The 16811-nt window shown below is 40.4% G+C and overlaps 1 protein-coding gene across 2 annotated transcripts; it reads left to right on the top strand.

The window, feature by feature from the left end:
* Nucleotides 1–16: 16 nt before the first annotated feature.
* LOC119737920 (spermatogenesis-associated protein 6-like) lies at nucleotides 17–14029 on the top strand. 2 transcript variants are annotated; one of them, XM_038212581.1, is made up of 12 exons: nucleotides 17–188; nucleotides 1566–1703; nucleotides 2544–2768; nucleotides 3602–3759; nucleotides 4552–4672; nucleotides 5688–5868; nucleotides 6673–6794; nucleotides 7605–7683; nucleotides 8647–8788; nucleotides 9941–10103; nucleotides 12230–12351; nucleotides 13734–14029. In XM_038212581.1, the coding sequence occupies exons 1-12, from the start codon at nucleotides 141–143 to the stop codon at nucleotides 13873–13875; spliced, it is 1641 nt and encodes a 546-aa protein (XP_038068509.1). In that variant the 5' UTR covers nucleotides 17–140; the 3' UTR covers nucleotides 13876–14029. The 2 variants fall into 2 exon arrangements, with proteins under 2 accessions (XP_038068509.1, XP_038068508.1); XM_038212580.1 differs by having other exon boundaries at nucleotides 18–188; nucleotides 12230–12380; nucleotides 13734–14028.
* The last annotated feature ends 2782 nt before the right edge of the window (nucleotides 14030–16811 follow it).

The following is a 16811-nucleotide window of genomic DNA, read 5'->3' as shown; positions in this document are numbered from 1 at the left end:
GTAGTTTACTCCTTTGACCCTGTGACCTCCTGACCCCGTGCGCGTTGTTTTCCTTTGGTTCCACGGCGACGATTTGGGACAGAATTTGAGTCGAAATCGCAATGATATATCGCTGAATGCGACCTTGATCTCCTGTCATAATGCCGCAGAAAGCTTTGAAAGTAACTGTAGACTTGACCATCCAAGCTGTAAGTCTAAAGTTTCTTTTTGGGTATATTTTTCCCACTTAAACGTGTCATCCTTCGCACTCGGAGAATGGAAACCGTATGGAAACTAATTGACCAGTTGTGATATATGAATTTACCACTGAGGAGTGAGGATCATCATCTAGCCCCATAAATGTGGCCAATTTACTGGACTACCTCCGTAAATAAAGACCACACTTGGAACATGTACCCGAACATGTAGCCTAGATTATTTTTGCTTAAGAAGCATACTCACCCTCTTTCATGTCTTTATTAATTAAACGGTAGAAAAAAAGTGCTGTATTTTTCAGACATGTCAGATGTGTGTTTTTTGTGTAATTTCATGTTGAAATTTTGATACGCAAACGTGTGCAAACAAATCTGAAAATTAGCTAGTCCAAGTAACTTGGACTCAACTTATCGCCTTTTTAACATTTGGACTATCGCCAGACCACGTCCGAATGTTAAAAAGGCGATAAGTTGGGTCCAACTACTCGGACTAGAACTTAGCATGAAAAATAGACGCCTGGAAAATGCAGCACTTTTTTTGGGGGGGGGGAGTATTTTTTTTAAGTGAATAAAGTCTGAAATTGTAGAATGGTCTGATTTCCAACTCGTGAATACAAAATCACGACAATGTTGCCGCGGAGCCAGACTAAGATTTGTCACTCACGGCAACAATTCTGAAGTCCCAAAAAACAGTCACTGCACATGTTCAGTGCCTAGCTGCGCAAAATATCGTTAAAAGAAAGCCAGACCTGGCTAAATATCCACTGCCTACAAAATTGTGTCGAAAAAAGCCATGCCACAACCCTTCTACAAAAAGTACAAGGCCTAGGCCTACCCCGATTTTGTTGGAAACAAATACAAATTAGGAGCGTAGGCCTTTATTGATAATTGTTTTGCAAAATATATTGCAAATGTATGAATTAAAAAAAATAGGCCTGGATAAACAAAAGGAGGCGGCCAGGATAAAGGGAACTGGGTGGGGACAAGAAACTAGTTAATGTTTTTACTTGTGCGTGTTTCACATAAAACACACAGCACCAATTCACAAATGATGTTTCTCGCACGTCCGCAGACGACTACATGTAGCACTCAACAGCTCGATTTTTTAGAGTCAAAATTTTGAACCCCGAAATTCATTCTCGCATGGTTCTCGCAAGAATAACACAAACACTTTTGAAAGGATGGTTGTGTGGACGTTTGCATGTACAAAAATATATCATACTTTTAAAGGCTCTTTCCAATTAATATCGTTTTGTTTAAAATGCCTTTTGTAACTCAATTGGACGCATTCCAGGATGTGATGTACCTTTAAAGCTTGGTTGGGCATAATATCAAAGTAGTTGATATCTTTGCTTGGAATATTGTTGTCAGGTGACCTGCCCAGGGACAGTTCTTCGTGACAGGGAAGATGTCTACATCAGCATCCATTTCTTCGGTTATCAGAAGAGAACGCTGTGCTTGCCTCCAATCTTTCCTCTTCTCTTCCACCAAGTCATCAGGTTTGAAAAGGTAAGATGCCAGCCAAAGACCTGACTTCGTAACACAAGGCAAACAACCTTGTGCTTGTGATATCGTGTTTGTTGCTATGCTGTGCCCCTTCCCCTTTTGTTTGATTGGTCTACTTCTCTTGCACACTCATGCTTGATGCAGCACCCTATTGGTACGTGTGTAGATATTTAAATTAGGGTAGCCCCTTTATCATTGGTAGTCTTGAGTATCACCCATTCTCCACGGAGCCCTATCTCTGGTAGAACGTCTGATATATCTAGGAATATGTATGCGACGCCATGCGCCAGTCAATTGGAGTCGACGTATCGCGTAACATATTGTTGCAGAGCGCGTGACCGCAGACTTTTTTGCTCAATTCACAACGTGTCTAGGATTAATTTATAGATATCCATGACAAGACCCGATATGGAAAGCGCTCGCTGATTGGTCAAAATCTAGAGGTCAAGAGGCGGTTGTCTTGCATAATTAATCAGCAAGTCAGCTCACATGAGTATATCATTGGTAGATCCTACAATTTACATGCTTGTGAGTATCAGACTGTCTAATTTGATGGTGTATTGTACTTATTCTATTGCTTTGCATTTGATTAAAAAAAATTAGAAATAAATGGTAATGAAATTTGAAAGTGAATTTTTAGCTCTTGCTGTTGGGGTCTGACAATTAACTCAAGCATATGTGGTGTCGTTTTCATTTAGATGTAACATATGAAATGCTAAAACGCTAGACCTAAACATAAACATGCAAAAACCTTTGCATATAGATTGACAAAGAAATCAAATGTACAGTTTGAAATGGACAAAAAATATAACTTATGTCTCCTTCGTGGTCTTCTTTCTGCAGACTTTTGTCAACTGCATCGACCCGGCCCACTTGGCCCTCCTTCTGGAAGACGAACGCATCTTGATTGAGCTGATCCAACTCAATGAGGACTACAGCGCCGACGGGACGGTGCTGGCTCACTTCTACGAGCCGGCTAAGGAGTTCCTGTATCCACAGCACACGCTGATGTCGGCTTACGCGGACTCTGAACGGGAGGTGCTGATGCAGAGAACGCTATGGTTCAGTGTGAGTGAAAAAAAATATTGAATTGATCATCAAAAATCATCGAGTATTACGAGTCCCCCCCCCAAAAAAAAAATTAAAATAAGGCCAAAAAAAAAAAATAGACGGTCTCTGGTCAGACCGAAGTTCCGGAATTGATACAGCGACACGGTTTTTCGTGGGGGAGGGGGTGGCTTTTTTTTTTTCAAGCTTGTATTGTACAGACAAGGTGGGTACAATTTTGCTTTTTTGTGTCCTCATTATACATTGGTGTCCTCCATAATTTGCCGTGGTGCCCTTTATCATTTGCCTTGGTGCAATTTCCCCATTCCTTGGTGCTCCTTGGTACAAACATTTGAGGAGGCGCGGCAATAGAGGGCGCTGTTGTAGCTTCCGTGTTAATTTGAAGAAGAAAAAAAGGTTGACGCGCATGATTAAAATCGACGCGCGCGCTGACCAGAGACCGAGTATTTTTTTTTTTTTTTTGGCCTAACACCCCTAAAACTAGATACACAAAATAACCAGAAAAACATGTTAGTGTCCCTCTAACGTTTAGACAGTGAATAAAACTGTGATTGCTGCTTTCAGAAAGTGGTGACAAATGAAACGAATTAAGCTGGAGTTTCCAAGGCATGGACCTAAAACAAAGAAGCTTGAGCCTCAAGACAGACCTGGAGACAAAGCCAAGATTTCAAAAACAGCAAGAGTTTCCGACTACATGGCCCTATTATCATGAAGCTGGAGCCCGAAACCAAAACTGGAGACACAGCCAAAGTTTAAATAACAGCTAGTATCAAATTTGCAACACTTTATTCAGTGTGATTGTATTCCTACTATTTTTGGTTCAATCTACTTAGGGTATAGCGCCTAAGCTGGAGTTTTCCTGCAGCACCACGGTGAAGGATTGCAGCGCGGCCCGTCTGTCCCGCTACAGTGAGCTGTCTGCCCAGCAGTCTACATCAGACGAAGATTTCTTGACAGTTACCACGGAGAGGCCATCCCGAAGAAGAACAAGGTTTTAAATTGTTTGGCTCTATGTCATATTTTTCTTTAAAAACCTAGTTTGAAGATTTTGATTCGTCATGCTGCCAATTCATTTTGTACTTTTGGCTTAATTTCTTGCAATTGATCAAATTTGAAAGTGAAATTGAGATTACCTTTCTGTCTTTTTTTGTTTTCTTTTTACAATTTCTAAAATCATTATGAGCAGGTTTTCTTGCCTGTTCAGCTTTGTCCAGATTTAAAATTAACCTAATCTTTCAGATTAAAACTAATCTGGGCCCAATTTCATGTCTCTGCTAAGCACAGAATTCTGCACTTACCTACGCTCACCATTTTGTGCTTACCACGCTAGCAGAAATTCTGTGCTAACCCTGTAAGCACAGAATCCTTCGTTCTGTACACATGTGCACAAGCCGAAATTCCTCACCAACCTGTGAAATACACTTACCGTAAGCACCAAATTTTGTGTTAACAGTAAGCAGAGCCAATAAATTGGGCCATGATGGTAAGTATAGACCGTTATCATGTTGCAGCCATTTGACTTTTTCCCATTCAAATCAACGTAACAAAAGCGAGGCTGGAAGGACAAATAGTCTGGTTCCTTTTTGCACAAAAAAATTATCATTCAGTACTGTTATTGGATACAGGGAACATGACTGAAATGGTGATAGCATGATAAAGATCTATTGGAATCAGTCTGCTTAACCAAGCCAACCTAATAAGGTCACAAATTTTCCTGGTCACAACTTTTTCAAGTCTGAACTGTTTCGACTAAGCTACAAACCATCTTCTTTTCTGTTCGAAGAACAAAGAGCTACGAAGACACTACCATTTCCTGGCGAAGCAAGTCTCCATCACGGAGCTGGAAGCGAGAGAGACTCGGTAACACATCACTGGAAGACAGGCCCCCATTCATCATCAAACGAGTATGTATGCTTTCTGTGGACTTTCAGGAGCACTCGTTTTGTTTTTAAGTTGTGGGTATTTAGTTCTTGAAGACCTTTTGCAACGAATTACTGGCTACGTGTGTGAAGAGAGCAGTATCAGTCTACAGTCAAATTCCACCATATAGTGAAACTAGAGGAAAGTTTTAAATATCACCATATAGTGAAACTAGAGGGAAGTTTAGAATATGGATGCATGTGGTCTTGCATGCAACATGCAGGCGTGTCTTGCAGTAGTATAGACCATTATCATGTTGCAGCCATTTGATTTTTTCCCATTCAAATCAGTGTAACCAAAGCGAGGCTGGAAGGAAAAATAGTCTGGTTCCTTTTTGCACAAAAAATTATCATTCATTGCTGTTATTGGATACAGGGAACATGACTGAAATGGTGGCAGCATGATAAAGGTCTATAGCAAGGAAAGTTTAGGGTTCAAACTTTCACATGACCACCTCCCCCCCCCCCAAAAAAAAAAAATAAAAAAAATAAAATTAAGCACAGAGTACCAACTAGTTAATGATAAACAGCTCCACCTTGTGACCTATTAAAGTAAAAACCATCGTTACTTACACAAAAATTTCAACCCCAATGTACACGTAAAAAAAATAAAAACCATAAAAACTAGTGAGTGATCCTGTCGCCCAGTTCAAAATGTTTGGCAGCAGCTACAATGAGTGTTGACTTTTCTGTCAAGAGTTCGTGTTTGTGTCGTGAATCAGTTGTATTGACCCAAACTCCTTACTGAGTTTTATAGAACAACACCAAGTCCGTCAAAATCCATCACTGACTCTGCTTCACATATTGCTTCAGCCGAAATGCACCACAAACCCACCACTGCTATAGGCGGATTTTCATGGACTTGGCACTCATGGCTTGTCTGCCAAAATGGGGGGATGGATTTTGATGGAGTTGGGAAGGTTAGGGTTAAGCGTAGTACCAAAGCATGCTTAGTATGAATATGTATCTTAATTCACCTGTGCCGCACATTCTTTTGCAGGGCAACACCCACAACCGTGCTACCTCCCCCAGCAAGTCCGTTTCCTTCAGCACCTCCCCCTCCAGACCCGTGTCAGCACCTCCGCCAGCTAATGGACTCACCTCCTCCTCCTCGTCCTCATCCTCACCAACAGTGAGACGACGAAGCCCACGAAGAAAAGCTTCTTCCGGGAGATCGTCCAGTAAGTTGACGTAAAACAAGAAAATGCAGAGTGAACTTTTTTTTCACAGAATGGACCGTTCAGGATTTGTTCATAAGCCATTCCCACTTTGCATGTAGACAGCAACACGTGCGTTTCTGCTAGTGGTGGGAGATATCAGAGATTTCTAAATCTGGTTATCATTTTTTTTTTCAAACCGAATAACGGTTATATGATTTCACCGGAAGTTCCTATCAGCTCACAGTCATGCACAACAATTAGTGGCGAGTGAGGTATACGTTATTTCCATTTATATAACCGACATACAGATCCTTGCCATTTGATTGGTGGAACTCACGTCATGTGCTCAAAAAGTCCCATTCGCCCATGGGGAATGAAAAATACTGGTATGATCATTCTTTTTCCATGACGCGGTATTTGTGTATGATGCATGCTGGTGTGCGTGTTCAGCGTTGTGTGTAGCGCGTATTGTTCCAAAGAGCAAGCGCTACAGAGTTGGGTTCAAACATTTTCGTGAAGGGGTGGTTTGGAAGAGAGAAATACATTTTCCACCACTTTTGTACTGAAATAAAAGTTCAAATATATCAAATGACAAGGATCTTTACGTCAGTTATATAAAACAAATATTGAGTGGCTTTAAATTGTGAAATGGGAGGATATTATCGCTCGGTAAAATCTGGACTTTTCCATTTTCGCCGAGTGAAATGGAAAAGTCCAGATTTTACCTTGCGATGATATTCCTCCCATTTCACTCTGAGCCACTCAATATTTGTATATTATTTACAAGTGATTTGAAAAAAAGCTTATGGTTCCTTTTTGTCACAGGCTACATCTCGGAGAATGATTGTAGAGTCTGTCGGATCTTCAAGCGTTACTATGGCAGGAGATACTGGGGTCACAGGAAGAACTTCCATCCTAATCATGGTATCAAGATCAGGCCCACAAAGGTTGGTTCCCATGCATAGTCCGCTCCCATTTTGGTTGAGGGGTCCACTATCAACTTGTCAGCTTGTTAAGTGATTTATTCTCCCTCCCCCACGCAATCCAACAGCGCTGGTCACCTCTAATTTTCTGTTAGCTCTCATTGGATAGTTTCTAACCACTGACATGACTGACCCGGTTCAACATGGGTGTATGTGTGTGCATGACACTTGTGAATATGATCTGATACACCGTGCCCTCTGGAGACATGCACACAATAGGGAACAACATACGTCTCCACAGGGCAATTTCTATAGATGAATACTTCTCCGCAAGGTTTTCACGAAATAGATATGGATTTACTCAAAAACTAGGCATTTCTGAGGTATGTTGGTCTGTTACAAATGAGTTTTAGAAAAGGGATATTAAGTCCGAATTTCAGCCAAGGAAATTAATTCTGGTTAAAATAAGAGCATTTTCAAACTACAGTTTCAATTTCGAAAACTTTAGTACATGAGAACAAAGCAATGTCTCCACAAGGATACAAATTCCAGAATGTGTGTACTTGAAAGGCACAAGATGGTAGGCTACCCACAGTGCATTGCATTTCCTTCACAATATTCTGGAAGAGACATTAGCAGTCACCAATGCCACTGGATGTGACAGTTGGTGCAAAGCGAAGTTAATAACTGGTGTTCGCTCCAAGAACCACTTTTGTTTTTGCATTGGCATGCGTTCTAGTTCTGGGTTTGTCTCATTGTTTTCTTAGTAGTGATTAACATACATCCATGATTTATCTCATATGTTTTTGTTTTTTGTCTCGTTTGATTGTGCAGGATTCAGATACCTTGGTGGATGAAGCTGATTTGTGGCTGGATAGGGTGGCACAGTCTCAGGTCAGCGATGACACCCGAGGTAAAATCAAACTCCATTTTATGTTTCAGAGTGCATCAAGATTTGATTCATTTTAGAAATTTTAAAGGTAGAGTCCATCATTTGCAGCTATCCAAAAAGTAACTGACGAAATTACTGTTGAAAAGTGTACTTGGTTGAAAGATAGTAAGGGCACTAAACTCCCTGTGAAATAATTCTTTCTGGCATGCTGTCATTTTGAAGAAAACAATAAAAGAAGGTCATTTCCAAAGATGCCTCTAAAGACGCAGTTTTGGAAATTTCCATTAGTATTATTTTCGTTTTTAATTTGGCGAAGCCGTGAATGAATGTGCGCGCAAGCGTTGACATGAGGCACACGAGCGCGGTTGCTATAATTCGTCGGTTCAGTGCGAGACATCGCGTAGCTACAATCGTGCTGAATGAGAACATGTCCCGGATGCTGATTTCAGGTGCAATTTTAAAACATGACTCAGCGACTTTTGAATTGAAATCGAAATCCTAGAATATTCTTTTTTCGGAATATACAGCATTCACTGAGCTACAACTTCATCAGGTTAGTTGTTAGGCACCCTTCTTTAGATTTTGAGCACTTTTGTTGCTTCAAATGAAAAAAAAAAGGGAAAATGACAAATGATATACTCTACCTTTAAATGTCTAAGCACAATGGAAAAAATCTAAATTTGACCATTTTGATGGTTCCGAAGCAGAACACCGAACTATATTTGAGACAGAGTCCCCCAAGTAATTAAGGGCCTAAATTTCCTTGAGCCAAAAAACTGAAGACAAAACCAGAGGTTCAAAAACCCCAAATTCTCCCTTGGCCCCTTTGGTCATGACGCTACAATGAAAGAGGTCATTGCTAAGTGATTTACTGGTTTAATAAAACGAGTTTGCAGAAGTGAATCCTGTCTCTTGTGAGTATTTTATAAGGTAATGAATTTTGTCTTCAAAGGTTTCTTTGTAATGTTTCAATTTGTTCCCTAGATATTCTTGACGGCATGAATGACCTCAGCCTGACGGGGAGGTCATTGGAACCGGTGGCTGGTTTAGACGTGTCGTACGGTCGACTGCCGTACTCCCCTCGGCTGTCAAGATCCAGGTCTCCTTCTAGATCACCTAGAGCAAGGTATGGTTATAGTTGCTCATTACGCACATGTTACTCGTCCTGAAAATATATTCTTGATTACTCAGATCAGGATCTGGTCATGGGTACTCATTACTCACTTGTTACTCAAATTCTAGATTCCCTTTTCAGATTACCTAATGCAAGGTTTAAAAATGGATTGATTATGGTTACTCATGACTCAATTGTTACTCATCCACAAAATTATCTTCCGGGTCACACAGACCAAGGTTTGACTATAGCTACTCATTATCCAGTTGCTACTCATATTCTAGACATCTCCAGATTATCTAAGGCAGGGCTAAATCATGTTCACAAAATACTCACTTGTTTCTCATATTCTATCTTTTAAACTCACCAAACAGAACAGTGTTTGATCAGTATCACTCATTACTCACTTGTTATATTGAAAATCTCCTTCTAGACCACCGGCAAAGGTTTTAATCTTGCTTACTCATTACTCACTTGTTACTTGTATTCAGTAAGTGCTTCAACGTTTCATTGAGCAAAGTCATTTGTTACCCACTTGTTATTGGACTTGAAAATAGCTGAACCAGTCTAGTCGAGTACAAAGGACCAGCCTACCAAGGCCAATCACTTTGCTTATTTGCAGTTGCTGTAAGCATCATAATCAACGCCAAGAAAGACCAAGAAATATTGTAATGCTGTTATCGTGTAACTAATAATAATGTGTACATGTATATAGCGCACGTATCCACCAGTATTGGTACTCAAGGCACTACATCATTTTTACCCTGCTCATTGGGCCAATGAAACATTCCAAATACCATCTCGGCTCCCTGGGGAGTATACAGCTCCATGCTGCCATTTTGGCACAAAGCAGCTCTGTCCTCACAGGTACCCAATTTACCCCTGGATGGGGAGAAGCAATAAGTGACAAAGTGCCTTGCCCAAGGGCACAAGCACCATAACCCCAGGCTGGACTCGAACCCACAACCTGCGGAATTACCCGCAGACCACTAATTCAATGCTCCAAACCACGTGACCACGGCAGACCACATCAGTGCACAGGGGTAATTTATGTCCTTAATCAACCACACTAATCCACCAAAAGTCCTCAAAGGAACTTGCTGTATACAACAACCTTGTTAAGCTATTGACAGTCTTAAATTTCTCCATTTTTTTCCCCAACAGAACGAGATCTCTGAGCCCCATCACTCTGTCGCCTCGCAGACGATCTCGCTCCCCTAGCCCCATCCTCAATCGCTCCTCGCTCAAGGACAGATACGGAGACGTTGATCTTGACACCTCCAAACTCATCCACAGACGAGTCCGAAAGGCTTTGGAGCATAACTTTGTAAGTTTTGTAACTCTGAACAATTTTTATCAGAGATATCTGTTGTTATGCAGTGACTTATTTGGAAGTTTTTAAGGAAAACATTGTTCCATTCTCTATTGTTCTTTGGAAACTTGTGTCAGATTTCATTCTTTAAGCTCGTCCAACCCCCAACGGACACCTATAGTCCAGAAGTAGTTATATTTTTTATGTAGGGTCTTGCCTTGAAGCTTAGTGATTTCAGAAAGCTTGTGAGAAAGGCTTCACATGGTTTCCCTGATGGGACTCAACACATTTGTACCAGTGGCGCACCCAGGATTTGGCTGGGGGGGGGGGCTAAAAAAAAATTGCATAAAATGTTGCCCAACATTTTTGGACGCAGAATTTTTTTTTTTTTCGGGAGTGGACTATTTTGACCAGTGTTGTAGTCGAGACCGGATAGTCCGAGACCGAGACCAAGACCGAGACCTGAAGATTCGAGACCGAGACCGAGACCGAGACCAGCCCCTTCAAGGCGGACCGAGACCGAGACCAATATGGTCCGAGACCGAGACCGAGACCGCTGATAATAAATAACAATAGTCGAAATAAAAAAAACAAGACACGTTATAACAGTTGAAAAATGTAACCTTTCTATTCACAAAGAATACAGACCAAAAATTTGACCAGTGGCAGTGTTGACAAATTGATACATGACACCTTACTTGAGCAAAAAGTAGTTACACTTAAGAAATATGGGCTTTGACATGTTGTCTACACCCAATCGTGACAAAAGTAAAAAGTTAAAGGCAGATGCTTCTTTATCTGTTATAGGAACTCGGATCCTAAACTCCACAGTCACCCCCTTGGTTTCAGCTATGACTTCTAACGGATATTTAAAGATGCAATTTTAATTTTACATTGCCTCTTTTTTCCTAAAATAAATTTAGGACTTAACTTCTAACAAGACTTGTGTACTTGATTTTAAAAAATGGGAGCTAGAAAATGTTGAATTAATTTTTAAATTTGTGTCATAGAATGTTGACTTGTACATGTAGACCCACAAGTTGCGAGGTGGTAGCCAGAATGTTCCAGATATGGATTTTTAATTTCTGAACGGGACTTTTAATTTGTGAGGAATAATGGGGTACTTTAAAATGAGCAGCCAGAAAATGGGGTCTCATCATACACTCTCATGGCAACAGTGAGTGGTAACTGGTAAGAGTGTGTGAGTTCAATGCTGGAAAATCAGGTAGAAAAATTTACTTTTTCTTCAAAATACTGTCCCAAATTAAAGAGAACATTGTGTGGGGTCGAAAATATAACTAATTTGAAGCACCTCATTTATTATCAGAATACAAAATGCAAGTGATTACGCCCACAGGGGTGGGCTAAACTACACAATCCTCGAAAATGGTTGACCCTTATTGCATAAATTGTTACAAGTTTATACTTTGCTTTATGTGGCCGACTCAACAGATAAATGCCGAACTTGTTCCAAATCGTTCAGTGACTGGTACTGCTGCAGCTTTACATGTACTTTGGGGACTTTCCAACGTGCAGTCGAGTCCAAACCGACCGCGATATACAACAAGCTTGATCTACGGGCTAGCAAATGTTTTAAATAACAACGGTACTGAACGAAGTGAACACAAAGTAATCGATCGAGCTGTAAAAGCTACATATTGCCGGTCTCGACCCGAGACCAGCCAAAATATCGAGACCAAAGGGGACCGAGACCGAGACCAAGACCGAGACCACAGCTTCCGAGACCGAGACCGAGACCGAGACCAGCAAAAAGTGGTCTCGAGACCGGTCTCGAGACCGAGACCGGTCTCGAGACCTACAACACTGATTTTGACGTTGGTGGCGTCACTTACACTCCTATTATACTACTCGAAAATAAGCCACATACATATCACCAAGGTCAAATCGTTGGACTAAAATAAAAAATTTACCCCAAAAAAGGGGGGGGGGGCTCAAGCCCCCGCAAAGGGCCCCCCCCCCTTGGGTGCGCCACTGCTTTGAACTTGTATTCATGGAGATGTCTTAAGCACTTAAAAAGTAAAAGGGAAAAAGTTTAAACTGTCCATTACCCTGACAAAAACAAAAAGAACAATCCAAATCTCTATTGGAAACATATTTCCAACTTTTTTCCCCTTTTGCAGTCATCTGATTCTGACGTATCTTCAGTGACTTCAGAGGAGGCCCTAGCTGACCTGTCAGCCTCACTGCGCAGTGAGAATAGAGAATCCCTACGCCGCTCACTGCTGGAGAATTCAGATAGGAGGTACTTGGGCCTCTGAACACAAAACAGAGGTTTGTTTATCGTGGTATTTTTGGTCTTGTCACTCAGTAGCTTAGGTAGCTTTTAACGGGGTTGTAGTTTAGCACATCACAAGTTCTCAAGTCCTAGCAACTCCATTGCAAGTCCATTACAAGACAGGTCAAGTCAGTCATAAAGTAAATACAACCAAAGCATTCCTCCGTTTTTGTTCATCCCGTGTTACTTGCAACTGGACTTTTGGCAGCACTTGTGATTTACTTTCGACCAGACTAGCAATGGACATAATCACAGCACTGCTATTCACTTCGCTGGAAAGTCAAAAGTGTAGAACTATTGGTTGTTGAGCCTCGTTGGATGTATGCAATAGGATGTAATCCTGAGAAAGTAGACAATGTGCCCCCGAGTTCTCGTGGGTACGAATCTAAGATTTTTCTTCCATAAAATTATGGGGGGGGGGGGGGGGGGGTCGTGGTCCAATGGGGCATTATGGTCCAATAGTTACGGTGTTCGACTCATGTGCCGTGTTATGTGGGAACATGTTGCTTGTGTTCCTGGGCAAGACACTTTACTACAATTGCCTCTCTCCACCCAGGAGTTTTAATGGGTACCTGTGAAGGTAGAGACCAAGCTGCTGCAGAATATGGCTCATGCCTGACGAACAGGGGTAACAATTGTAAATCGTTTTGAAGCCTTAAAGGTACAAAGCGTTATAATAGTAAGCACCACATTATTATGATGCAAAAAAGGCTGAACTATTCACCCAGTTGCATGGCACATGTTGGACATTATCTTTAAGCAAAGTTGTATCCTCGATCCTGATTGGTCGATCCATGGCAACAGCAGTGTGATATTACAGTCGAGTCTCGTAAATACAAACTCGTTCGGACCTAGCCAAATTGTTTGTTATATCAGAATTTTGTATTAAAAGGAACATCAGTCCTGTCCATTGTGCACATAAATACACAGTCGGGACATGGCTTTATGTTATATATTTTATATATTATATACTTTATGTTGTAACCAGAATTTTGTATTAACAGAGTTTGTACTAACGAGATTCGACTGTATACTGTATCGCACGGTCTATATCGCACCCTACGTATTGCACTATTCAAAGATGCGAGCGACATTCCAGCTGCATGCGCTAAACCACTAAAACGTTCACGTAAAGCGTGCTAGTTCCAAGTCCGTGCGTCAAGTTTGCTGGAAGATAATTTGTTATCGCGCTCGCCCGTGGAACAAGGAAAATGTAGTGCGTCTGTATTCCACTCACACTCGCGGGATAACTAATAGTATTAACACAGTACACTTGTAGTGCACAAAATTATCAGAAACTTTCAGCTGCTAACAGATTCCTATACGACATTTATCTTTTCTCCTTGTAGTATATCAGTGCATATAGACGATGGCGACTTCTGGTCCACTCGCAGTTCAGAGTTTACCGGCAAGACCCACCGTCAGCTGTTCGATGATACAATGAGCAAGATATATCGACGTCTGTACAGGAATATCAAAGATTCGGCCTAAGTTTTGTTATCGTTTGGGCCCCAAATTGGTCAGCTGTGCATAAAATAAGATGGCGGTTTCTTTATATATTTTTTATCTGGGATGAATGGTTTAGGCCAAAAAAAAAAGTCTCCGGTTTCTGGTATGGAGCTTGCCCAAAAAGTGGTGCGGCGACGCGGCTTTTTTTTTTTTTTTTACCTGTTTTTTTGCTTCAAATGTCGGCTGATGACTGCAAATGGTGCCCGACTAAACTTAGTGCAAATATTATGAGAGACCAGAGAGGCCACATAAAGCTTATTCTCGATCATAATCCCATCTAAAAACACGTTAAAATTGTGCAGCAGCAGGATTCCAGTCAAACCAGTGAGTTTGGCGGTTTTGAGACATCATCTTTCATTGAAAAAAAACCTTTTCATTTTGCCGACGCACATGGCTACGGCGACGCGCGCGCGCGCATACCAGAAACCGGAGACTCTTTTTTTTTTGGCCTAAAATAAGATGGCGGTTTCTTTATATATTTTTTATCTAGGATGAATGGTTTATCAAGGGTGTTACAATGCCTGGAAACAGGGACAGAACATAGATTTGTTTCGTTTCCTTGCATCTCTAGATTTTTTGTGTTTTGGTTTCTTAAACATTTTTAAAATGTCTCACTAGTCTGTAACATGAGCAAAATTAATCTTCTTTGTGTTTCGCTTCCCAACCCTGCACGGTTGCGAGTCCCTACATATGTGTTCCTTGTACCCCGTCATTTAGCCTCTGAAGAACTTGTTAAGTTTGCAACGTCGGTCTGCATTAATTTTTTAGCCTGTATATAACATGTGAAGTGTACACGTTTGTGACCCCCGTTTAAAGGTTTCCTGCTTTCATAGAATTTAATTGATGAGATTCTTCTAAGAGATTCTTCTAGATTGTAGATTTACTGGAAAATTTGGGGGTCCATTAAAATACCTGAATAGGAACATGTCAAATACAGCAGATGCACAGAAGCTAGTTTGTAATGTCACATTAAGTAGTGTTTCTGTGAATGCGCAGAAGTGGAAAACATTTCCACTATCGGTGAATTTTGCTGTAAACATCTTGTGACGTCAAATTTGCTTCACGTTATAAATTGAATGTAGTGTATATAGAAGATCTTGGATGAGGATTCTTTTAAGTTGTTGAGCAGTTTTAACTATAAGCAAATGACAATCAAATATTTGAACTTATTCCCAATCAAACTTTTTTAGTGAGTGATATTGTGCAGTTGAAACTTTCACTGCATTGGTTTTGCGTTGTGTAAATGGTTGTGTCAATGGTTTCTTCAAATAGTGATACATTTAACCTACGAATACCCTGATGCACTTAAAGCTATAGTCCATCATTTGTAATTTGTGCATTTTGTTCGTTTGAAGCAACAAAAGTGTTCAAAATCTAATGAAGGATACTGAACAACTAACCTGATGAAGTTTCAGCTCAGCTTCAGCTGTATATTCCGAGAAAAACAGCATTCTAGGATCTCAATTTCAAATCAAAAGTTGCTGAATCATGTTTTGAATTGCTTGAATTCAGCTTCCGAGACGCGTTCTCACTGAGCCGATTGCAGCTATACGCGATGTTGCGCACTGATCCGATGAATTATAGCAACCGTGTGCGTCGTGCCAATGCTTGCGCGCGCTTCGCCGAATAACAAAACGAACTACTAATTTAAATATTCCTACGGTGCGTCTTAAGACGCACCGTTGGAAAGACCTTCTTTCGTTGATTACTTCAAAATGACAGCTTGCCAGAAAGAATAATTTCACAGGGAGTTTAGTCCCCTTACTATCTTTCAACCAAGTATGTTTTTCAACAATAATTACGCCAGTTACTTTTCGGATGGCTGCAAATGATGGACTATAGCTTTAAGTACAGAGATTTAGCTTTGCAGATCACAGGGTGTTGTTTAGAATTGTTCTAGAGCCATATTTTTTTATAAGCACATGTAGTTACCGTTTGTCAATATTCAGCATCAGTTTGTGTCGTTTAGCAATGCTGACATTGAATTTTCTAATTGAGCCAAATTTCAAAACAATAGGATATAGTGTTGATTTTTTGTAAAATATTGAAATAATTCGAAATTGTTTTTATTGTATATTGTCAATGTGTGCAAAATAATAAGAGTCTATTAATAGAGTCTAAAAGAATGGTAATAATTTTGTCCTGGATAATAGTAATCAGAAAACAGTAGGGAAACAAAATCAATTTTAATTCAAATTGTGCTGTGAATACATGTACATGTATAGAATTTCAAGTTCTTTTAAATAACAAATTGTATTAAGTGTTGTAAAATATTAAGGGGTCATCCTTAATTGTCAACATTTTCCAAAGTGTCGAACATACTCCTTTTGATGGAAACCCCCCCCCCCCCCCTTGAAAGAGTACTTTAAAAAATGTTGATTTTCAAAGATATCCTGAAACGACCAGGTCATTCGTATTGCCCCGATTAGTTAAAACACTCTTATTCTGCGATTTTTATACTACTACTTTGAAACATGTGTATTAGACATATCAATAAGTCTGAAAATTGACACAAAAATTCACCAAGACTCATTTTTTTGCATTTTTCTCCACTACGACCTGTGCCCAGTTCTGTCTCATTTGCCAGAGTGCCTCACAAATATGGCTACACCTATGAATTGCGAGCTGGTCCGCAGTTTGCCAAGCTTAAGTATCAGGTTTTTTTAATGACAGATCTTCTGTAAAGCCCATTACAAAAAAAAATGGACCGAAAAATATTGATCGACATTTTTACAAAATTTCATAAGCGTACATGGGTCTTAAACCCCCTCCCCCGAGCGTACGTTTGTGCGCTTTTGGAAGTGTTAATAATTACGAATGACCCCTAACGTAGGCAAGTAATTACAGAATTTTTGAGTCCAAAATCGTACTTATTTTGTTCAGGTTTAACTCTACAGATGTTCTTTTTTTTTTTTTAT

Source organism: Patiria miniata, unplaced genomic scaffold (genome assembly GCF_015706575.1).
Source record: "Patiria miniata isolate m_02_andy unplaced genomic scaffold, ASM1570657v1 HiC_scaffold_3, whole genome shotgun sequence".
Lineage (NCBI taxonomy): Eukaryota > Metazoa > Echinodermata > Asteroidea > Valvatida > Asterinidae > Patiria > Patiria miniata.
This window is presented reverse-complemented; position numbering and strand designations above follow the sequence as displayed.

Bases quoted from the DNA above. Each gene is read 5' to 3' on its own strand.
- LOC119737920 (XM_038212581.1), top strand. From the start codon at position 141: ATGCCGCAGAAAGCTTTGAAAGTAACTGTAGACTTGACCATCCAAGCT. The intron at 5,869-6,672 runs GTAAGTTGACGT...TTTTTGTCACAG, and splicing joins TTCTTCCGGGAGATCGTCCA to GCTACATCTCGGAGAATGAT. The intron at 6,795-7,604 runs GTTGGTTCCCAT...TTGATTGTGCAG, and splicing joins TCAAGATCAGGCCCACAAAG to GATTCAGATACCTTGGTGGA.